Genomic DNA, 25,327 nt, shown 5'->3' with positions numbered 1-25,327 from the left:
ACTAAGTACCAGCGTTAAAATAAAAATGCTGTATTTAAAAAAAAACAAATTTGAAGCAGAATGAAGCTGTCCATTATTATTAGGTGATTTTTTTTTAAACTGGTGAAATGTGACAAAACATAATTCCAAAAATTGATCACATCAATATACACAAATTATTTATTTTGTGCAGACAGCATGAAAATAAACAATAATATTGACAGGAGGTTTTAGCTGATACTATGGTATTGGTGCAGATTTGGGAATGGGATGGGTACAGTGAGTGGGGAGAGTGGGCTCTTAAAGTCGGTCCATTTAAATGACTACTTTGAGTGCACTGACTTTTAAGATTACACATACAGGAACAACCAATCGCATTGAAAGTAATTCTGGAGTGATGGAACGAAAGAGTTCAATAAGACACTTGTTCCATTACATCAGTTTTTATGCACACACATCCAAATGTCTCAAATCACTTATTATTCCCAAATCGGAGGTATTAAAAACTAAAAGACCGTGATGTGTAAAGGATCTCCCCCTCCCCCTCCCACTTTCAAATCTCTTACTAGCTCTTCTTTCAGTTAGTCCTGACGAAGGGTCTTGGCCCGAAACATCGACAGTACCTCTTCTAGAGATGCTGCCTGGCCTGCTGCGTTCACCAGCAACTTTTATGTGTGTTGTATAAAATTTATTTTAGTTGAAATATTGTTTATCCTGGAGTTAGTGAATATTTCAGTAATCTAACTCCATGCTAATAGATTACCCCAGTATAGAGAACATCATAGTCACAGGGCTCAGTATAGCTCAAAAAGGTACAATCAGATAACCCAGTGGTTGGTGGCATTCATGCTAAGGACCCTGTAACAACTGAATTCATGCTGTGCCTCTAGTTTGAGGATCCATACACACCCTCTTTCAATGTATCAATGGGCCTCTTAGAAATTGCAACTAAAGTTATATCAGAGACAGCTTTTTGGTCTGGCTCTCAACCCACTCCAGAGACTGGAACACAATCCTAGATGAATATTTGATGTGAAAACATAGAAAGTGACACACTTACAGCAGCGGTCCCCAACCTCCAGGCCGCGGACCGGTACCGGGCCGCAAGCGCTACTGGGCCGCGAGGAAACGATATGATTTGGCGATATGAGTCAGCTGCACCTTTCCTCATTCCCTGTCACGCACTGTTGAGCTTGAACGCACGCGAGGTCATTACCCGCGCATCATCCATGTCAGCGCGGGAAGGAGATCAACTCCTCGAGATTGCAAATGACGGCGGGCTGAAAGGTATGTTTGACATAACATCTCTGCCGGCATTCTGGGTCAAAGGCAAGGCTAAATATCCTGAGATAGCCATGAAAGCACTGAAAACGTTGCTTCCATTTCCAACATATCTCTGCAATGAATGCAACGAAAGCTAAATTGTGGAATAGACTGGACATAAGGAACCCCTTTCGAGTATCGCTGTCTCCCATCACCGCTTGATGTTGTTGCAGGGAAACAAGCCCAGGGCTCTCACTGATTCAGCGATATTGGTGTGTGGCAATGATTTTATATGTTTATACGGGGAAAATATGTGCTGTGTGTTTAATATCCAAACGTTACTTAAAATGTTATGATGCTATTGGCTTATAAGTGATTTATGTAATCATATAACAATTACAGCACGGAAACAGGCCATCTCTGCTCTTCTAGTCCGTGCCGAACGCTACTCTCACCTAGTCCCACCGACCTGCACTCAGGCCATAACCCTCCATTCCTTTCCTGTCCATATACCTATCCAATTTTTCTTTAAATGATAATATCGAACCTGCCTCTTACCACTTCTACTGGAAGTTCGTTCAACACTTTCTTCAATCTCCCCTGTCCTCCCCTGATAATTGACTTATCACTATATTCATGCGAGGAAAATATGCACTGTGTTTAATATTAAATTCGTTAGATAAACCCTTTTAGAAACGAAATTGAGTGTATCACCAATCACCAATATTCCAGTTGTGATTTACACCCCTCCCCCCGAACAGAATCGCCAAAAACGATTTGTAGAAAAAAAAATCAGAAGGTACACACATGTGCAGGTCACGCATGCACACTGGTGCCCGCGCAAGGCTTCATGGTCATTGTAGTCTATATGGGTAAACACAATGTACTTGACTGCTACTCTTGTCCGTTGGCAATCCTACCTCCCCACCTCCCCCCCCCCCCGCCCCGGGTCGGCCGATCCGCAAGAATATTGTCAATAATAAACCGGTCCGCAGTGCAAAAAAGGTTGGGGACCCCTGACTTACAGGATTGCCCATCTTTTGGATGTTATGATAAATAGAGACATATTCCCTCTCTAATGCAAAATTAAAAATTATGCTTATGTCCACTCTATAGACCATCCTCTAGTGTATGATCTACAAAATCTTTTCCAAGCTCAAAATTGGTTGCCACTATTGCTTCCACTAATAACACAGTGGAGACCTTGATGAGCATGAAAATTCTCATACAAAAAATATCAATGCCATTTCTTCCTTTCATCACTTTGGATGAATTAATCTCCAAGATATCATCATCTTCCAAACATTTAGTTTCAGTCAAAACACAGCAAAATAGTAAACTAAACAATGCATGGCAATCTAAACAATTAAGGCAACAATTGCTGTAAATACTTAGCAACTGGCAATCTCTGGATTCAAATTCAATGTCAAAGCCACAAAAACAAACAAAACTTACACATAATTAATTTATTCAGAACTTCCATTATTTCAAAACCAAAACCTTCATTAAACTATAAATTAAATGGAGCAGAATCAGACACTCAGTATGTGATCAGCTTGGATACTTAATTAAGAATATGCATTCACAGCAAGGCACATATAGGCGCTGTAATTAAGACTGTCGTCTATACAACAAAGTCATTCAGTCTTAATGTTCAAAAGGTACATTAGCAACTTATATGTAACACAAGAAAGTCCATTGGATTACTTCAGAGTTCTTTTTGTTGCATCTTGTATGGTCCCGGACCCTACAGTTTACAAATGCAAAAACTCCTCCTGTAAAAAGTAGTTTTCTACCGTTCAGAATTCAGACAGTACAAGAATTTGATAAAATTGGTCATAAAGTCAATATGGCTTGAATTCTTTACATAATGCCCATCAACTCCTCTGAGCATACTCACATACACAAACATCTGGAAATGCCATGTATTTGATGTGTTCTCAGATTAGACTAAACATTTAACTCAAAACGTAAACCCAAGAATCGGTTTATCTGGAAGCCTTGTGTAATTGCATCTTTTCACCTACAAGGGAAGTTATTGTCGCTGCCTCTATTGAATTTTGCGAACCTAACATCTCTACACTTTTAAACACTAAAACCCACAGAAATCAGGATTCCAATAGTAACTATGTGTTGGGTTAAGGTTTATAGGAAAATTAAATATGAGTACAAATAATGTCATAGTCAGTGTGAACTGGAAAAGGGAAATTGTTCCAAGTGGTAAATATTCTGGAATAGTTACAAGCCATTTCCAACAGTGGAATGGATTAGAGGTGGCACTGCAAGGATTAAAACATTGGAGTGCATCCCTTTTCCCTTCAAATGTTGCAGTAGAAATCTCATCCTAGTGAGAAAATAAATTCTAGTACTTGGATAATCTAGTATAGAAGTTGCTTCACAGCAAACTCAAAACACAGACTAAAAGATACATTAAATCCGAAGCTGGATTTAGCTCTAAATCCAGTTTGAAACTGCCCAAAATACTCCCAGAATTTGTAATCTGAAGACCAAACATAACCACGTTCCCAAAAAAATGACTGTCCTGCCATCAATTAAAAACAAAATACAAGAATAAATATTACAAACAGTTCAGCACCAACAAAATGTTTTTACTGTTATCTGGATTGCTGACTGAACTCTCCCAAGATGTTCCTTGCATCAACCTGGTAGGTTTGTGGCTTGTGTTACTTTGCACTTCGAGAAGGAATCAACACAATGGCTATGGACACCAACTTGTGTTCAAAAGGACAAGGGAACCGATGACAAAACATTGGAGTAGAGAAAAACTAGGGAAGCTCTACAGGGAATCCAAATCCATTTTATATTTTGTCAATATTGTATTCAATACAAAATACAGTACCCAAATCCAATCTCGAATTCTTCAAGTGCATGAAGGTGACAGGCAAAACAAGACTATTCTGTATTTAGCAATCTACTCCATATTCACATCAAGACATGTGAAATGAAAGATGTGAGATTTGACTGAGAATACCAAGAACCACATCTCCATTGGTGTTTAATTACCATTTCTGTACTTGAAAGTCATTGTAGATTTCTTAATAAGATGAATCTGAATAGTTGGTTGATGGTATTGATAAAAAGAATTTTTTTTTAGTAATGAGGCCTGTCCTTAGTTGCATATCCCCAGCTACCTGGCTTTGGGCAGCCTGTTCCTTTCATTTATTTTACTTTTCATCCCATTTGTTATTTTATTTAGTACACCATTGTGATTGGTAGATGACATAGACTTTGGTTCCATCCTTCCATCTTCTTCAGTCCCATCACTTTCATCAACATCACTCCTTTCATCCTTTTCGATCTTTAAAAGGCCAGAAGAGAGGATTAATATTTTCAACAATGCAATCCCAGTCAGTTAGGGTATTTAGGTTCCCAAGTTGCCTGCCCTGTCCTTCCATAATCTTTCTGAGCACTTACATCATTTAAATCTACAAGACAAAAAACAGGAAACATTCCAGTCTCAGACCAGGAGAGAGATGGAACTGAAAAGTGTAGATAGACATCTCCTTCACTTGTCTATCTGACTGAGTAAAGTTCTGATGATCACCTCCCCAACTACTTTTCCTAAGAATTCAACCAGGAACATACATTAATCATTGGCCAACAACTGGATCATCTTACTCTTAGACTGAGATCTCCAGTTTCTTAAGGAACACAAGAATCTTAAATCAATATTCTCTGTTTAAGTTCTGCACATTTGACCACAGTTTGTTATTTTATCTTCTTTACAGTTGCTCAGTTAGGAACAGTTGAGATGGCAGGCAGGAGAGTGGAATATTCATCTTGTAGGATATGGGAAGGCAGGGAGACCTCCAGTGTCCCTGACAACTACACCTGCAAGAAGTGCATTCAGCTGCAGCTTCTAAAACTATGTGTTAAGGAGTTGGAGCTGGAACTGGATGAACTCTGGACCATTTGGGAGGCTGAGGGGGTGATAGATAAGATATATAGAGAGGTAGTTACACCCAAGGTACAGGCTACAGGAAACTGGGTGACAGTCAGAAAGGGGAAAAGGGTTAAACAGCTAGTGCAAAATACCCCTTTGGCCATCCCCCTCAGCAACAGGTATACCGCTTCGGATATTGTTGGGGGGAATGACCTATCAGAGGAAAGTTACAGCAGTCTGGTCTCTAGCACTGAGTCTGGCTCTGTGACTCAGAAGGGAAGGTTGTGGGGGAGGGGCGAGCTGTGGTGACAGGAGATTCATTAGTTACGTGAACAGAAAGGAGGTTCTGTGGACAAGATTAAGATTCTTGGATGGTAATTTGTCTCTTGAGTGCCAGGGTATCTCGGATCGAGTCCTCAGCATTCTTAAGTGGGAGAATGAACAGCCAGAGGTTGTGGGCAATGTAGGTAACAATAACATAGGTATGAAAAGTGATAAGATTCTGCAAAGTGAGTTCAGGGAGTTAGGTGCTAAGTTAAAGGGCAGAACCTCCAGGGTTGGTTGTGATCTCAGGATTGCTACCTATGCCATTTGATAGTGAGGCCAGAAATGGGAAAATTATAGAGTTTAAAATGTGGCTAGGAGTTGGTGTAGGAGGGAGGGCATAAGATTTTTGGATCATTGTGCTCTCTTTCACGGAAGGTGAGACCTGTACAGAAAAGACAGTTTGCACCTGAGCTGGAAGGGGTCTAATATCCTAGCAGGAAGGTTTGCTAGTGCTGCATGGTGGGAATTAAACTAGAGTTGCAGGGGAATGGAAAGCAGAGTGCCAGAACAAATAGTGGAGAGGTTTTGGAGACAGATGTTGTTAAACCTCAGACAAAGTCAGGAATCAAAAGGTTGAGCATAGTGTGCCTAATGTCTGGAGCTGCATATATTTCAATGCAAGAAGTATTGTAGGAAAGGTAAATGAGCTCAGGACATGGATCAACACCTGGAATTATGATATTGTAGCCATTAGTGAGACTTGGTTGCAGGAGGGGCTGGACTGGCAGCTCAATATTCTGGGATTCTGTTGTTTTAGATGTGACAGAATGGAAGCAATTAAAGGAGGGGGGTGGGATTACTAGTCAAGGAAAATGTCATGGCAGTGCTCAGTCTGGACAGACTGGAGAACTCGTCTAGTGAGGCGTTATGTGTGGAACTGATTAATAAGAATGGTCTGACTATAGTAAAGATCGCCCAACAGTCTGAGGGATTTAGAGGAACAAATTTGTAGAGAGATCGCATACCGTTGCAAGAAACACAAGGTTGTTATAGTAGGTGATTTTAAATTTCCACATGTTGACTGGGACTCCCATACTGTAAAAGGACGAGATGGGATAGAGTTTGTCAAACGTGTTCAGGAAAATTTTCTTAATCCATATGTAGAAGTCCCAACACGCGAACGTGGAATACTTGATCTGCTATTAGGGAATGAGACACAAGTCTGTGTAGATGAACACTGCATCTCGTGATATCAGTGCCATTAGTTTCAAAGTAAATATGCAAAAAGATAGGTCCCATCCGCAGGTTGAGATTCTAAATTGGAGAAAGGACAATTTTGATGGTATCAGAAAGGATCTGACAAGTGTGGATTGGAACGGGCTGTTTAGTAGCAAAGGTGCACTTGGTAAGTGGGAGGCCTTCAAAAGTGAATTTTTGAGAGTACAAAGCTTGTATGTGCCTCTCTGAATAAAAGGTAAAGATGACAGGTGTAGGAAACCTTGGTTTTCAAGAGATATTGGTTAAGAAAAAAAAGGAGGTACATTGCAGGTATAGACAGGTAGGAACAAACGAGGTGCTTATGGAGTACAAGAAATAAGAAAGAAATCGGGAGGACTAAAAGGTGGCATGAGGTTGCCTTAGCAGACAAGGAGAAGGAAAATCCTAGGGGATTCTACAAATAGGTTAAAAACAAAAGGATTGCAAGGGGCAAAATTGGTTCTCTGGAAGATTAGAATGGTAATCAATGCATGGAACCAGAAGAGATGGGAGGAGATCTTAAAAGCGTTTTTTGCATCTGCATTTACTCAGGGACAGTCACAGGGAGTCTATAAGGTCAAATTTCATCAACTTTATGCACTCTATACTAGTTATTGAGGAGGGAGTGTTTGCTGTCTTGAGCCAAATTAGGGTGGATAAATCCCCAGGGCTTACAAGGTGTTCCCTCGGACCCTATGGGAGGCAAGTGCAGAAATTGCCAGGGCCCTAGCAGAGATACTTAAATCATCCTTAGCGACAGGTGAAGTGCTAGAGTATTGGAGATTAGCTAATGTTGTTCCACTGGTTAAGAAAGGCTCTAAAAATAAACCAGGAAATTATAGTCCAGTGAGCCTGACATCAGTGGTGGGAAGTTCTTGGATGATATTCTAAGGGACCAGATATGAGTATTTGGATAAACATGGCCTGATTAGGGATAGTCAGCATGGCCTTGTGCATGGTAGGTCATGCCTACCCAACCTTACAGAGTTTCTTGAGGAAATTACCAGGAACGTTGATGAAAGCAAGGCAGTAGATGTTGTCTACATGGACTTTAGCAAGGCATTTGACTAGGTCTTGCATGGGAGGTTGGTCAAGAAAGTTAAGTATCTCGGCGTTGAAGATGAGGTAGTAAATTGGATTAAACATTGGCTTTGTGGGCCAAGTCAGAGCGGTAGTATATGGTTGCCTCTCTGACTGGAGTGACTAGTGGAGTGCTGCAGAGATTGGTGCTGGGTCCGTTGTTTCTCATCTATATCAAGATCTGGATGATAATGTGGTTAACTAGATCAGCAAATTTGCAGATGACACCAAGATTAGGGGTGTAGTGAATAGCGAAGAAGATTGTCATGGCTTGCAGTGAGATCTGGATCAGCTGGAAGAATGAGCTGAAAAATGGCAGATGGAATTTAATATAGACAAGTGCAAGGTATTACACTTCGTTAGGGCTTACCAGTGTAGGTGTTACACAGTGAATGGTAGGGCACTGAAGAGTGTGGTAGAATAAAGGAATCTGGGAATACAGATTCATAATTCATTGAAAGCAGCATAACAGATTGATAGGGTTGTAAAGAAAGCTTTTGGCACATTGGCCTTCGTAAATCAAAGTATTGAGTACAGGAGATGGGATGTTATGCTGAAGTTGTATAAGACATTGGTGAGGCCGAATTTGGAGTATGCAAACTCCAAAAGATGTAAACGAGGTTTCAAGAGTACAGAGAAAATATACAAGGATGTTGCCAGGCCTGGAGGGCCTGTGTTATATGGAAAGATTGAATAGGTTAGGACTTTATTCTTTGGAATATAGAACACTGAGGCGATTGATAGAGCTATACAAAATTATGAAGGGTATAGACAGGGTAAACACAAGCAGGCTTTTTCCACTGAATTTGGGTGAGACTACAACTAGAGGTTATGGATCAAGGATGAAAGGTGAAAATTTTAAGGGGAACATCAGGGGAAACTTCTTCATTCAGAGGGTCATGAGAGTGTGGAACAAGTAGTGTATGTGAACTCGATTTCAATGTTTAGGAGAAGTTTGGATAGGTACATGGATGGCAAGGATATTGAGATCTACGGTTCCGGTGCAGGTCGATCAGAGTAGACAGTTTAATTGGTACGGCATGGACTAGATGGGCCAAAGGGCCAATTTCTGTGCTGTAGTTTTCTATCATTCTATGCCTCTAAAACTAGTTGTGCACAATGAGGTTTTAATTCATTAGCTCATTTAATTTTATCATGTTGTGAAAAGGCATTATTTAGATGCCAAGTTCTGAGAATCAGAAAGTGATAAAGTGGCCGTTATTTCATGATCAAATTTGTAACTCAAATTTACCATTACTTGATATCCATTCATTAATCTCAAATTCATATTTATCACATGTACATCGAAATATACAATGAAATGTATAGTTTTGAGTTAACAACCAGCACACCCAAGGTTATTCTGTGGGCAGCCCACATGTGTTGCCGCATATTCTGGTGCCAACATAGCATGCCCACAAAGCATTGCAGTTTGAAAATGCTGCACCAGGGGTACAATCTAAATTTGAGGTTTTTACAAAGAGATGAAGGCCTCTTCATGGGACAGAGAGAGAAAAATAATTGTGTCAAATATTCATATGCAAAATGCTCAAAAATTATTTAGTTTCCTAAATTTAGAATGAGTGATCTGCCCTCATCAGTTCATCATAGATCCTGGCTCTGTTCATAGATGCTGGAGTCAGTTATAAAGGATGAAATAGCGGCACATTTGGATAGCAGTAACAGGATTGGTCTGAGTCAGCATGGATTTACGAAGGGGGAATCATGCTTGACTAATCTTCTGGAATTTTTTGAGGATGTAACTATGAAAATGGACAAGGGAGAGCCAGTGGATGTAGTGTACCTGGACTTTCAGAAAGCCTTTGATAAGGTCCCACACAGGAGATTAGTGGGCAAAATTAGAGCACATGGTATTGGGGGTAGGGTACTGACATGGGTAAAAAATTGGTTGGCAGACAGGAAACAAAGAATAGGGATTAACGGGTCCCTTTCAGAATGGCAGGTGGTGGCTAGTGGGGTACCGCAAGGCTCGGTGCTGGGACCGCAGCTATTTACAATATACATTAATGATTTAGATGAAGGGATTAAAAGTAACATTAGCAAATTTGCAGATGACACAAAGCTGGGTGGCAGTGTGAAATGTGCGGAGGACGTGATAATGCAGGATGACTTAGACAGGTTGAGTGAGTGGGCGGGTGCATGGCAGATGCAGTTTAATGTGGATAAATGTGAGGTTATCCACTTTGGTGGCAAGAACAGGAAGGGGAGTTGAGTATAGGAGCAAAGAGGTCCTTCTGCAGTTGTACAGGGTCCTGGTGAGACCACACCTGGAGTATTGTGTACAGTTTTGGTCTCCAAATTTGAGGAAGGACATTCTTGCTATTGAGGGAGTGCAGCAGAGGTTCACAAGGTTAATTCCTGGGATGGTGGGACCGACATATGTTGAAAGATTGGAGCGACTGGGCTTGTATACACTAGGAATTAGAAGGATGAGAGGGGATCTGATTGAAACATATTAGATTATTAAGGGATTGGACACGCTAGAGGCAGGAAACATGTTCCCAATGTTGGGGGAGTCCAGAACCAGAGGCCACAATTTGAGAATGAGGGGTAGGCCATTTAGAACGGAGTTGAGGAAAAACTTTTTCACCCAGAGAGTTGTGGATCTGTGGAATGCTGTGCCTCAGAAGGCAGTGGAGGCCAAGTCTCTGGATGCTTTCAAGAAAGAGTTAGATAGAACTCTTAATGATAGTGGAGTCAAGGGATATGGGGATAATGCAGGAACAGGGTACTGATTGTGGATGATCAGCTATGATCACAGTGAATGGTGGTGCTGGCTCGAAGGGCCGAATGGCCTACTCCTGCACCTATTGTCTATTGAATGATTCTTCATCTGGGCTTTGCATTAATCAACTGTTTTATATCAGTGATCAAAACATTTAAAACAAAAAATGGCAATTTACTCAAAGCATAGATTTTCAAAGGCATTTAACTCCTTTCCCAAACTTATTGGCTTGATTTTATGATCAACCGAGGCTTTTAGGGGGAGTACATGAATTAGTTATGAAATTGACTCAAACTACTCAACCTTGGTGATGTACATTACATCTTTAGCACATTATATCTGCCTCATCTGAAAAGCAAGTTCTTACCTTTCCAACAAACACAAACTTCACTGCCATTTTTAGGATGAGATAGGCCCAAAATATGTGCAAAACCTGCAGAACCATCAGGAGAAGATTGAAAAAGTAGTAACCAAAGAAGGGCTGAAAAATCTCCATGGAGTAGTAGAATGTAGTGTAGATTACCCTGCAGATGAAAAATGTCACATGGTTAGTGAAGCTAGATGGCAATATACAAAATTGAGTAAGATCTTCCCTATTCACCTTCAAAGTTTCATAATTCCTAGTTCTCATATGTGTAGTATTGTCATTCATGCATTGGTATACAGTTGTTCTCATCTTAATAACTCCACAGCTCTAATAACAGAAGAGGTGGGAAAGTGTACTGAGGAGATGGTGGGGTGTGGGAAGGTCACTTCAAAGGTCATGAGCATTCTGCAGCATAACCAAGAACATGCACTTATCTAGGATAGATATGATTGGTCTTACAGTTCCTCTCAAACTTCCCACAGCCTGATATCAAAATGATGCCATGTTAAAGGACCAAGTTAACTAGAAGCAATAGGAACACATCATTAAGATAAACCCACTGCTGCTTTCAGTCATTTAGTTCTGTTGAACATTTGCAATATAACCTCATCATTGGAGTTGGTGCATCTGCAGGACCCAAGGAAAGGCTGTGTGAGGAGCTGTTGGCTTGTGCATTGAGAGCAAGATTTGAAAAAAAGTGAACGGAGTCAGTCGAGACATTCTGCATGCTTGAGATTGCTAGATAATTCAGCACTTGGAAAGAGCCAATAAAAAGTTAGGTTTAAGCAGAGCAGTCATTGTTTGAGTGGGACAATGTTAGAATGCAGAGGCTTTGGCTCAAGAGGCAAAGAGAGGTGGAGGCTGTAGGTAGGTTTTAACCAAGTTTTTTTCCCCCTGCAAAGTTAGAACAGTGGGAATTCCAGACAAGATAGTGGAATGCTCCTCTTGGAAATGTGGGAAAACAGGAAGACATCAGGTGTCCCTGAAGACTATTCTTGCAAGAACTGCATTCAACTGCAGCTTCTTACAGATCACATTAGGGAAATGGAGCTGAAGCAACTCCGGATCATTTGGGAGGCTTTTGGGATTGATTTACAGGTGATACAGGGAGGTAGTTATATGTGAGATGCAGGTAGCTGGGTGACCATGAGGAAGGGGAAAAGGGATATGCAGCGAGTGCTGCCCCTGACCCATTCCCCTCAATAACAAGTATACCATTTTGGATACTGTTTTTGTTGGGGGGGGGGGGGGGAAGAGAAATGACCTGGCAGAGGAAAGCCACAGTGGTCAGGTCTCTAGCACTGAATATGGCTCTGTGGCTCCGAAGGGAAAGGAGGACAAGAAGCAAGCTGGAGTAATAGGGGTGGCATTGGTTAAACTGCAAGGGTTCCCAGCTTGGGGTCCATGGATCCTTTAGTTAATGGTAGGGGTCCATGGTATCAACGAGGTTGGGAAGCCCTTAAATAGGAGAACAGATAGGTAGGAATGGTGACAAAGTCCCACTAAGTCAGTTCAGACAGTTATGTGCCAAATTAAAGGACAGACCTTCAGGGCTGTGATTTCAGGATTGCTACCCATTGCTAGAGGCCAGAAATAGGAAGATAATACATGGCTAAGGAGACAGTGCAGAGGGAAGGGCTTTGTTGGGCTCTCTTCCAGGGAAGGTGGGGCCTATACAGTTTGCACCAAAGTAGAGAGGGACTAATATCCTGGCTGGGGGAGGGGTTAAAACAAAGTTTCAGGGTCATTGGAACCAGAGTGCCAGGACAAATAGTGGAGTAGTTGTGGGTAATGATGTTGTTAAGCCTATGTACAGAAACACAGGAATCAAAACCTCAAGCATGGTGAGACTTAATGTTCTGAGTTCTGTCTATTTCAATGCAATGAGTATTATAGGTAAGGTGGATGAGCTTAGAGCAAGGATCAGCACGTGGGATTATGACATTGTTGCCATTAGTGAGTCTTGGTTGCACAAGGGGCAGTACTGGCAGCTCAGTGTTCTGGGGTTCCATCGTTTTAGACATGATAGAGTAGGAGTAATTCCACTGTTCCTGCTTTAATTAGGGAGAGGGGTGGAATTACTGATCAGGTAAAATGTCATGGCACTGCTCAGACCAAAGGGCTCGTTTACTGAGGCTACGTGAGTGGAATTGAGGAATAAGAAGGGATGATCACATTAATGGGACTATTTATAGTCAGTGGAATTTAGAGGAGCAAATCTGTAGTGATTGCAGACTGTTGCAAGAGACACGAGGTTGTGATAAAAGCTGATTTTAATTTTCCACAGATTGACTGGGACTCCCATGCTTTCAAAGGGCTGGATGGGGTAGAATGTGTCAAATGTGTTCAGGGAAGTTTCTTTAATCAATATAGAGTTCCCAGTGAAAGGGAGCGCAATACTGGATCTCCTATTAGAGAATGAGCCAGGGCAAGTGACATTAGTGTGTGTAGGGGAATGCTTTAGATTTAGTAATCATAATTTTATTAGTTTCAAGATAATTATGTAGAAGGATAGGTCTGGTCCTTAGGTTGAGATTCCAAATTGGAAAAAGACCAATTTTGATAGCATCAGGAAGGATCTGGCAAGTATGAATTGGGACAGGTTGTTTTCTGGCAAAAGTGTGTTTGGTAAATGGGAGGCCTTCAAAAGTGAAGTTGAGAGTACAGTTTTTTAATGTTCCTGTCAGGATAAAAGGGAAGGCTAACAGATTTGGTGAACCTTGTTTTTTGAGAGACATTGAGGCCCTAGTTAAGAAGGAGGAGATGCATAGCAGTTATAGGCAGCAAGAAACAAATGAGGCACTTGAGTATGAAAAATGGAAGAGAATACACAAGAGGGAAATCAGGACTCAAAGAAGACATGAGGTTGTTCTTGTAGACAAGGTGAAGAAGAATACCAAGGCCTTCTACATGTATATTAAGAGCAAAAGGATAACAAGTGACAAAGTTGGTCATCTTAAAGATCAGTATGTTATCCATGCATGGAGCCAAAAGAGATGGGGGTGATCTTAAATGGATTTTTTGCATTTACTCTGAAGATGGACACAGATTATATAGAACTAAGGCAAAATAGTAGGGAGGTCATGTACCACATATGGATCACAGAGGAGGAAGTACTTGCTTGTCTTGAGGCAAATTAGGATGGATAAATCCCCAGAGCCTGACAAGGTGTCTCCTCAGTCCTTGTGGGAGGACAGTGTAGAAACTGCAGGTTTCCTTGCAGAGATATTTAAAATGTCCTTAGCCATGGATGAGGTGCTGGAGGATTGGAGGAGAGCTTATGTTCTTCTGTTGTTTAAGAAAGGCTCTAAGAATAAGCCAGGAAATTATAGGCCAGTGAATCTGACATCACCAGAGGGTAACTTATTAGAAGGTATTCTGAGAGACTGATTTATAAGTATTTGAAAGACAGGGCCTGATTAGGGATAGTCAGCATGGCCTTGTGTGTGGTAGGTCACATCTAACCAATCTTAAATAGAGTTTTTCAAGGAGGTTACCATGAAAGTTGATGAAGGAAAGGTAGTGGATGTTGTTTACATGGACTTTAGCAAGGACTGACAAAGTCCCGCATGGGAGGTTGGTCAAGAAGGTTCAGTTGCTTTAAATTCAGGGTGAGATAGTAAATTGGATTTAACATTGCCTTTGAGGGTAAAGCCAGAGAGTGGTAGTAGATGGTTGCCTCTCTGACTGGAGGCCTGTAACTAGTGGTGCTCCGCAGAAATTGGTGCTGGGTTTGTTGTTGTTTGGCATCTACTTCAACATTCTAGATGATAATGTGACAAACTGGATCAGCAAATTTGTTGAGTACACGAAGATTGGGGGCGTAGTGGACAGCAAGGAAGGCTATCGAGAATCCCGGGTGGTCTTGCCTCACTGGTGCCAGGGTCCGCGATATCTCAGATCGAGTTCTCGATATTCTCAAGAGGGAGGGTGAGCAGCCAGATGTCGTGATCCATGTAGGGACCAATGACATGGATAAGAAGAAGGAGGAGGTCATGCAAAAAGAATTTAGGGAGTTAGGTGCAAAGTTGAAGGACAGGACCTCTAGGGTTGCAATCTCAGGATTGCTACCCGTGCCACGTGCTAGTGAGGCTGGAAATAGGAAGATAATGCAGCTAAGTACGTGGCTAAGGAGTTGGTGCAGGAGGGAGGGCTTCATGTTTTTGGACAATTGGGCCTTGTTTCAGGGAAGGTGGGACCTGTTCTGACGGGGCGGGTTGCACCTGAACTGGAGGGGGACGAACATCCTTGAAGGAAAGTTTGCTAGTGCTGCTCCGGGGGGTTTAAACCAGATTTGCAGGGGGAGGGGAACCAGAGTGTTAGAGCAGATAGTGAAGTGGAGGAGGATAAGGGTCATGAGAGAACTGCAAGTATAGTACATGGAGTAAAGCCAGATCTAACATATAGAGAGGCTTTGAGGAAAGGGAAACAGAATAAAGGTTGTAAAGGTAGAAGGGCTAAAGTGCGTATACTTCAATGCAAGACGCATCAGGAACAAAGGTGATAAACTGAGAGCTTGGATACATACATGGAATTATGGTGTAGTGGCTATTACAGAGACTTGGCTGGCACCAGGGCAGGAATGGATTCTCAATATTCCCACATTTCAGTGCTTTAAAAGGGATAGAGAGGGGGGGAAAGGGGAGGAGGGGTGGCATTACTGGTCAGGGATACAATTACAGCTACAGAAAGGGTGGATAATGTAGCAGGATCCTCTTTTGAGTCAGTATGGGTAGAAGTCAGGAACAGGAAGGGAGCAGTTACTCTATTGGGAGTATTATACAGGCCCCCTGTTAACAGCAGAGATATAGATGAGCAGACCGGGAGGCAGATTTGGAAAGGTGCAAAATTAACAGGGTTGTTATCATGGGTGACTTTAACTTCCCTAATATTGATTGGCACCTGATTAGTTCCAAGGGTTTAGACGGGGAAGAGTTTGTTAAATGTGTCCAGGACGGATTCCTATCACAGTATGTTGACAGGCCGACTGGGGGAACGCCATACTAGATCTAGTATTAGGTAACAAACCAGGTCAGGTCACAGATCTCTCAGTGGGTGAGCATCTGAGGGACAGTGACCACCACTCCCTGACCTTTACCATTATCATGGAAAAGGACAGAATCAGAGAGGAAAGGAACATCTTTAATTAGGGAAGGGCAAATTATGAGGCTATGAGGCTATAAGGCTAGAACTTGCGGGTGTGAATTGGGATGATGCTTTTGCAGGGAAATGTGCTATGGACATGTGGTCGATGTTTAGGGATCTCTTGCAGGATGTTAGGGATAAATTTGTCCCGGTGAGGAAGATAAAGAATGGTAGGGTGAAGGAACCATGGGTGACAAGTGAGGTGGAAAATCTAGTCAGGCGGAAGAAGGCAGCATACATGAGGTTTAGGAAGCAAGGATCAGATGGGTCTATTGAGGAATATAGGGTAGCAAGAAAGAAGCTTAAGAAGGGGCTGAGGAGAGCAAGAAGGGGGCATGAGAAGGCCTTGGTGAGTAGGGTAAAGGAAAATCTCAAGGCATTCTTCAATTATGTGAAGAACAAAAGGATGACAGGAGTGAAGATAGGACCGATTAGAGATAAAGGTGGGAAGATATGCCTGGAGGCTGTGGAAGTGAGCGAGGTCCTTAATGAATACTTCTCTTCGGTATTCACCAATGAGAGGGAACTTGATGGTGAGGACAATATGAGTGAGGTTGATGTTCTGGAGCATGTTGATATTAAGGGAGAGGAGGTGTCGGAGTTGTTAAAATACATTAGGACAGATAAGTCCCCGGAGCCTGACAGAATATTCCCCAGGCTGCTCCACGAGGCAAGGGAAGAGATTGCTGAGCCTCTGGCTAGGATCTTTATGTCCTCGTTGTCCATGGGAATGGTATCGGAGGATTGGAGGGAGGCGAATGTTGTCCCTTTGTTCAAAAAAGGTAGTAGGGATAGTCCGATAATTATAGACCAGTGAGCCTTACGTCTGTGGTGGGAAAGCTGTTGGAAAAGATTCTTAGAGATAGGATCTATGGGCATTTAGAGAATCATGGTCTGATAAGGGACAGTCAGCATGGCTTTGTGAAGGGCAGATCATGTCTAACAAGCCTGATAGAGTTCTTTGAGGAGGTGACCAGGCATATAGATGAGGGTAGTGCAGTGGATGTGATCTACATGGATTTTAATAAGGCATTTGACAAGGTTCCACATGGTAGGCTTATTCAGAAAGTCGGAAGGCATGGGATCCAGAGAAGTTCGGCCAGGTGGATTCAGAATTGGCTTGCCTGCAGAAAGCAGAGGGTCGTGGTGGAGAGAGTACAGTCGGATTGGAGGGTTGTGACTAGTGGTGTCCCACAAGGATCGGTTCTGGGACCTCTACTTTTCGTGATTTTTATTAACGACCTGGATGTGGGGGTAGAAGGGTGGGTTGGCAAGTTTGCAGACGACACAAAGGTTGGTGGTGGTGTAGATAGTGTAGAGGATTGTCAAAGATTGCAGAGAGACATTGATAGGATGCAGAAGTGGGCTGAGAAGTGGCAGATGGAGTTCAACCCGGAGAAGTGTGAGGTGGAACACTTTGGAAGGACAAACTCCAATGCAAAGTACAAAGTAAATGGCAGAATACTTGGAAGTATGGAGGAGCAAAGGGATCTGGGGGTACATGTCCACAGATCCCTGAAAGTTGCCTCACAGATAGATGGGGTAGTTAAGAAAGCATATGGAGTGTTAGCTTTCATAAGTCGAGGGATAGAGTTTAAGAGTCGTGAGGTAATGATGCAGCTCTATAAAACTCTGGTTAGGCCACACTTGGAGTACTGTGTCCAGTTCTGGTCGCCTCACTATAGGAAGGATGTGGAAGCACTGGAAAGGGTACAGAGGAGATTTACCAGGATGCTGCCTGGTTTAGAGAGTATGCATTATGATCAGAGATTAAGGGAGCTAGGGCTTTACTCTTTGGAGAGGAGGAGGATGAGAGGAGACATGATAGAGGTATACAAGATATTAAGTGGAATAGATAGAGTGGACAGCCAGCGCCTCTTCCCCAGGGCACCACTGCTCAATACAAGAGGACATGGCTTTAAGGTAATGGGTGGGAAGTTCAAGGGGGATATTAGAAGAAGGTTTTTTACTCAGAGAGTGGTTGGTGCGTGGAATGCATTGCCTGAGTCAGTGGTGGAGGCAGATACACTAGTGAAAATTAAGAGACTACTGGACAGGTATATGGAGGAATTTAAGGTGGAGGGTTATATTAGATTATGAGAACACTCAGTCCTCATTCATTGTCATTTAGAAATGCATGCATGCATTAAGAAATGATACAATGTTTTTCCAGAGTGATGTCGCAGAAAAACAGGACAAACCAAAGATAACACTGACAGAACCACATAATGATAACATATAGTTACAGCAGTGCAAAACAATACCATAATTTGATAAAGAACAGACCATGGGTATGGTAAAAAAAAATCTCAAAGTCCTGAGTCGATCAACTCCCGAGTCCCCGATAGCAGGTGGCAAAAGGAGAAACTCCCTGCCATAAACCTCCAGGCACCGACAACTGCCGATGCATTGGAAGCACCCGACCACAGCCAACAGTGAGTCTGTCCATCCGAAAACTTGGAGCCTCCGACCAGCCCCTCCGATACAGCCTCCCGAGCACCATTCTCTGCCGAGCGCCTTTGACCTCACCCGGCCGCCGACACAAGCAAAGCCGAGGATTCGGGGCCTTCTCCGGAGATTCCGGACCACACAGTTACGCCGGCAGCGAAGCGGGCATTTCAGAAGTTTCTCCAGATGTTCCTCCATACTCTCACGTCTGTCTCCATCAAATCAGAATTATGCACAGTCCCCTACTTGACAAATAACAGACATCACCACCGAAGTGGCCGCATAGGAGGCAGAGTTTAAAGGTCGGCACAACATTGTGGGCCGAAGGGCCTGTAGTGTGCTGTACTGTTCTATGTTCTATGTTCTATCCAATCTTGCAGCAGGATCTGGACCAGCTAGAAAAATGGGCTGAAAAATAGCAGATGGAATTTAATACAGACGTGTGTGAGATGTTTCACTTTGGGTGAAAAACCAGAACAGGACTTACACAGGTGATTGATCGGGCGCTGAGGAGTGTGGATCTGGGAACACAGATCTATAATTTATTGAAAGTGGTGTCACAGGTATAGATAGGGTCATAAAGAGAGATTTTGGCATGTTGGCCTTCATAAATCAAAGTATTGAGTACAGAAGATGGGATGTTATGTTGAAATAATACAAGATATTGGTGAGGCCTAATTTGGAGTACTGCGTGCTGTTCTGGTTAACTGCCTACAGGAAAGATATCAATAAGATTGAAAGAGTGCAGAGAAAATTTACAAGAATGTTGCTGGTACTTGAGGACCTGAGTTATAGGGCAAGGTTGAATAGTGTATTCCACGAAATACGGAGAAAGTGGAAGTTTGATAAAGGTATACAAAGTAATGAGGGGTATAGATAGGGTAAATGCAAGCAGTCTCTTTCCACTCAGGTTGGGTGAGACTGGAACTAGAGGTCACAGATTAAGGGTAAACTGTAAAATATTTAAGGGGAACATGAAGGGGAACTTCTTCACTCAGAAGGTGGTGAGAGTGTGGATCATGCAACCAGTGGAAGTAGTGGATGCAGGTTTGATTTCAATACTGAAGAGCAGTTTGGATAAGTACATGAATGGGAGGAGTATGCAGGCTATGGTCCAAGTACAGGTCAATGGGACTAGGCAGAATAATATTTTGGCGCAAACTAATTTGGCCAAAAGGCCTGTTTCTGTGCTGTAGTTCTCTCTATAGGTGGAAAAATCCAAGAGATTCCATGTCCCTGATCGGTGAAGGACAGCAGATAAATAGAGGCAAGTTTATGTTTCAAAATTTAGTTCAGCGAATGTAGTCACCAAGCTTATTCTGTCTGTTATCTCCTATAATACAGTATATTAATATACTGTATTATGTGTATACTGTAATAATTAATGGTTTAATTTCTTGTGTATACAGTATTAATATGGTCCTATCCATTCAATGGCTCACAGCTGTTATCCCATTGAGGGCCATAGGGTGGCATTGCTCAGTTTATAGACTGGGATACTCAGGAACTCCACCTGTGGGATCCATTTCTGCAGCTCTAAACAAGTTAATATAAATAGCAGAGGCAGCAGTGAGCTGGTTTTGTTTCGGTCATTTAGACTCCTGTGATTGATCCTCTATTGTAGTGCTTGTGATCTGTACTTTGTTATACAGACTGGCATATTTCTCAATAGGAGCTGACAGGGATGCAAGTTTCCACCCAAAAGGAAAGTTTGATATTACACTTTTGGATACTGATAGACAGTTGCAAGCATCCAGCTTCATCTTGTATCCTGATCCCAACTGCTTTGAGTAGTTTTGTTTTATGGTTCAGCCTCCTATTCTTTATGATGCAAGTGAAGTACAATAGCAGTATGTCAACTAAGATCTCAATTAATTGACCACACTCCAGATCATTGACCAATAGAGATGGCAAAAAGGTAGCTTCAGAAAGCAGACAGATTGCGCACTTCAAAGTGAAGACAAAGTAACAATGGAAAACATAGAAATGTGTTCAGTTTTGATGATCAGAAAGTATTTCCTAATGCTAGCGATCCAAAAGCTGTTCACCACTTTGGGATTGGCCAGTATGAGACAGCAGTTGTTTGATGAGCCTGAGGACTGTAGCAACAGATTCATTAGACATTTTCAAAGGCAGCTGATTGTATACTTAAAAGCAAAAATAATGCCTGAACTACCTGTTCCAGATAAGCAGCAATGCTGCTTCAAAGCACTGGCATAGGCATGATAGCCTCAAATTCGCTTTACCAGACCCCGCCATAAATATACCCACAGATATACATACCCTGAACCCTATTGGTCAGTCCACAAAAACCCTTAAAAAGCAGCAACACTCACATGTTTGGAAAGATGACAAGTCGTGTTATCAAAAAGACCAATGCAAAGACCACAAACAGAATATCACAGGTCTTTCGCCATCCTGCGTAGTTGAACATTTTTGCGCACTGCAAATTTAATAATCAAGTGATTAATAATAGCTTGTGTCGTTTCTCCCTCCTCCCAACACATGCAACTCTCCACAATATGGTAACGTAGATCAAACTTATGATCACAGCTACCACTTTTACAATCAGTAAGTTTACCACCACACTGGATAAACATAAGAGATTCTGTAAATTCTGTAATCTGGAGTAACACACACAAAATGATGAAGGAACTCAGCAGGTCAGGTTCTGATGAAGGATCTTGGCCAGAAATGTTAACTATTTATTCCTCTCCATAGATGCTGTCTGACCTTCAGAGTAACTCCCGCATTTTGTGTGTGTACTGGATGGTGTTTTACTCTTTTCCATGCATGATACTTTTGTCCATGCATGATATTTTTGTGCCTATCATTCATTGTTAATGCCTGCAATAGTCTCGCTATAACCTGTACAATAAGATTATTAAGTGATCATCCAAATTTCAGACAAATCCATTCTGGGCAAATAAACACAAACCCTTTACAACCTGTAGGATAGGAGTGTCTCTGCAGCTCCGTATTATCAACTCACCTCCATTATGTAATCAGATGCATCATGTACCAGCATTACCAGGGTTCCCACCCGGATGTAGTTTGCACAGTAAGAAAAGCCAATAAGAAAAATTGTGGCAATGTGGTGAATGATTTGTTCCTTAAAATCCTGTGAAGTACAGTAAGAAAATATCAGTTCAACTAGAACTTGGTGCTAGCAGAGCACATTGCCCTTTTGGACAGGAGTTTAATTAGATTGATTAACTCAGATTCCATACATACGTACAATCCTATATATAATTGTAGAAATCATAAAATGAAAATAGGAACATTCTGCAAATATTTTGGTTAAGTAACACATATAGGTGGGGAAAATATCCCCAGGAAAGTGAAATATTACAAGTGCACATGATTTGGACCATGTCACTGAAATCTCAAAAGTAAGAGAAGTGGTTGAAATGCAGGAGAGAGCTACTATCCTGTTCATTAAAGAAACAATTTGTTATAATTAAATTATGGCACCTTCATTTGTATAGCTCCCAGTCACATCAAAATATTTCAATATAAGATGAGGTCAAGAAAAACTATTAGAAATATGACTATTTGAAACTGATTGTATTTCCCGCTATACATTCTCTCAGAATTAGAAGCTGTATCTTTCTTTTAACCTTCTCTTGCTTCTGCATCAGACAGAATTTTAAAATCCAAACTTTGTGGCTTTTACCTCCACTACACTCTTTAATCTTGTTTGGACCTGGATGGTTGTGACTGATCCTCTTGCCCATTGCTGAAAGTCTCTAGGACTTAAAGAGAGCTTCTAAGTTTAGATGTTAACATATTTAAGTCTTTTTATTCATGAAAGTCATTGTGAATTTTAAAAATGAAATGTTGAGGTTCCAGAAATACTTAAGGTTCCAAGCTATTTCTAACCTAGTTTTCCAACTCGTACAGCTGACTTGTCTCATTGGACCTGGCTCCAACTTGTCAGACTCAGCTCACCAATATCTTACCAGTGATAGTTTGCTGAGAAGTTACAGTGCAGCCAAAATATTGGTGATTATGTCAGCAGTAGCCCAATATCAGCTAAACACGAGGAAATGTGCAGATGCTGGAACTTCAAGCAACACACATAAAAGTTGCTGGTGAACGCAGCAGGCCAGGCAGCATCTCTAGGAAGAGGTACAGTCGATGTTTCAGGCTGAGACCCTTCGTCAGGACTAACTGAAAGAAGAGCTAGTAAGAGATTTGAAAGTGGGCGGGGGAGGGGGAGATCTCAAATGATAGGAGAAAGCAGGAGGGGGAGGGATGGAGCCAAGAGCTGGACAGTTGATTGGCGAAAGGGATATGAGAGGATCATGGATATGGGAGGCCTAGGGAGAAAGAAAAGTGGGAGGGGGGGAAAGCCCAGAGGATGGGCAAGGGGTATAGTGAGAGGGACAGAGGGAGAAAATGGAGAGAGAAAAAGAATGTGGGTATATAAATAAAAAACAGATGGGGTACGAGGGGGAGGTGGGGCATTAGCGGGAGTTTGAGAAGTCAATGTTCATGCCATCAGGTTGGAGGCTACCCAGATGGAATATAAGGTGTTGTTCCTCCAATCTGAGTGTGGCTTCATCTCTACAGTAGAGGAGGCCGTGGATAGACATATCAGAATGGGAATCGAATGTGGAATTAAAATGTGTGGCCACTGGGAGATCCTGCTTTCTCTGGCGGACAGAGAAACATATAATTCATATAACATATAATTCTCCGTAACTTCCGCCACCTCCAATGGGATCCCACCACTAAGCACATCTTCCCCTCCCCCCCCCCCTGCTTTCCACAGGGATCGATCCCTGCGCGACTCCCTTGTCCGTTTGTCCCCCCCATCCCTCCCCACTGATCTCCCTCCTGGCACTTATCCTTGTAAGCGGAACAAGTGCTACACATGCCCTTACACTTCCTCCCTCACTACCATTCAGGGCCCCAGACAGTCCTTCCAAGTGAGGCAACACTTCACCTGTGAGTCGGCTGGGGTGATATACTGCGTCCGGTGCTCCTGATGTGGCCTTCTCTATATTGGCGAGACCTGACGCAGACTGGGAGATCGTTTTGCTGAACACCTATGCTCTGTCTGCCAGAGAAAGCAGGATCTCCCAATGGAAACTCATCAGGTCTGAGGAATTTACATATTCAGTTCCAAAAGGGCTACGGATAGGATGTTTGCAAAACCAAAACCAAAGTAGCCAACACCACAGAAGCAATGAAAAATTGTTTAAATTTAGTATAAAAATCTAGTGGGGGGGGGAAGAATATAAGATAACAGTATCATACAACAATGTATGGATTGAAAGGTACTGGTCAATTACAAACATATTGTATTCACATCCAACTTCTTCAATTCACTGTTCACACAGGATTTTCAGGATTTACATCTCAGCACATAACCAGCTGACTGACCCCAAAATAGTAAGCTTATCAGATTTCAAGACTGAATATGAGTAATGGATCAACTGGTCACATACCTTCCTCTTTACGTCCAACGAGACTCTTAAGAGCAAAGACCAGTAGAAAGCCAGTTCTGCCATATAATACCAGTACTGGGAAGGCAGTAACACCTGAAACAGAAATGTCAGTTTTGAGAGAGGGAGGGAGAAAGAGCAAGAGAATGAGACAAAATGGGACTGAACACAAACTAGCAAGAAATGGCAGCTGCCATAATAATTTTACTTGGATTACATGGCAAACGCCATCACTAAGTACAAGGAAACTGGAATTCACCAATTCCACCACATTCAGGTTATGATTGCTTGGGATTGATCCACAAATATCAAGCTGAAGATCACTGTACAGGAGCAGCATCTTATCAACATAACTGATTTTGATCACAGGTTGGAGAGTTAATACACATTGCAGTTCATTATCTAGTGTATATTTGGGAGGGGAGGGGAGTGGGATGGCAGTCATGAAAGTGCATCTTCTAAGACTATTCCAGTGTTCTACAGCCAGTTACTCTAGGCAGAACCCATTGGCAATCTCAATGTGGGTGGCCATTTCCATTAGGACTTCAGTTGGGATTTAGCAATCTGGCAGTTTAGAGGTTCAATTGCTGTATCCATCCCAGAAGTTTTACAAAAAAAAACATTAAATTGCGAAGACCATGTGAACTAAGAATGCCAAAGTCCTAATCCAGTGTGGTATCCAATACAGTGTTGTACTGTATTCCTTGACATGGGTCAGGCAAAGAACCCCATTTTCATGATTTTCTACTGCCCTGTCAGTTGAGTAATCAAGATGATCTGATCAACAGGGAAATTTAAACTCTGCAGCCTTCAGCCTGATGTGAATTTAACTTGGATTCAACACACCAAGGCCATTTGTAGAAATTAGCAACTCACAAGGATTGATCTCTGATATCAAATATTTAATTACTTTAGAACAGTGAGTACATACTTGCTTAGGATATCCTTTCCAGCACTCCTGTTGATTCCAGAACCATGGTTTCTGAAAACAAAAATAAAAAGTGTAATATCTGGCAACCAAGTTTGCTTAGGTGGGTGAAATAAAGATCGCAAAGTGAATATTGTAGATGCGTCAAAATTATTTCTTGTATAATGGTTAAAAATGGCAGACTGATGGGTTAAACGCACCATTTCTCTCCTGTAAATTCCATAGATTCATTTTGGATTTAACCAAAAGCATTGTTAACATGACATACCATTCTCCTCAGCAACTGGACAAATGCCAGAAGCTCGAACTGTTTTAAGAATGCTAGTCAAAAGCAATAACATTATACAATTGATTTCAGAATGCTAGCAAAACGCTATCCACAAGGGTTCTTGTTTCCTTTTGTCCTCCATTCTTCGCCATTTCTTTCAGATCACACAAACAGCATGTACACATTCTGCCATGTTAGTCAGTTCCTGGAAAACACGGATGA

The 25,327-nt window shown here is 42.0% G+C and overlaps 1 protein-coding gene across 6 annotated transcripts in view; it reads right to left on the bottom strand.

Moving 5' to 3' along the window:
- Nucleotides 1-2,260: 2,260 nt before the first annotated feature.
- The window catches only part of LOC134337435 (ceramide synthase 2-like), a 106,590-nt gene continuing 83,523 nt past the window's right edge, over nt 2,261-25,327 (bottom strand). For 3 of the 6 annotated variants that reach the window (XM_063032438.1, XM_063032437.1, XM_063032434.1), the window contains 6 exons: nt 24,841-24,891; nt 23,913-24,005; nt 21,449-21,577; nt 20,793-20,899; nt 10,864-11,020; nt 2,264-4,561 (listed from right to left, as the gene is read on the bottom strand). In XM_063032438.1, coding sequence (XP_062888508.1) covers nt 4,391-4,561; nt 10,864-11,020; nt 20,793-20,899; nt 21,449-21,577; nt 23,913-24,005; nt 24,841-24,891 — 708 coding nt within the window. In that variant the 3' untranslated portion in view covers nt 2,264-4,390. Of the gene's footprint in view, nt 4,562-10,863; nt 11,021-20,792; nt 20,900-21,448; nt 21,578-23,912; nt 24,006-24,840; nt 24,892-25,327 lie in introns of all 6 variants that reach the window. The other 3 variants (XM_063032439.1, XM_063032436.1, XM_063032435.1) reach the window with 3 other exon arrangements.

This window comes from Mobula hypostoma, chromosome 24, assembly GCF_963921235.1.
Source record: "Mobula hypostoma chromosome 24, sMobHyp1.1, whole genome shotgun sequence".
In the NCBI taxonomy this organism is placed as follows: domain Eukaryota; kingdom Metazoa; phylum Chordata; class Chondrichthyes; order Myliobatiformes; family Myliobatidae; genus Mobula; species Mobula hypostoma.
Note: the sequence above shows the minus strand (reverse complement) of the source record. Positions and strands in the feature narration are given on the sequence as shown.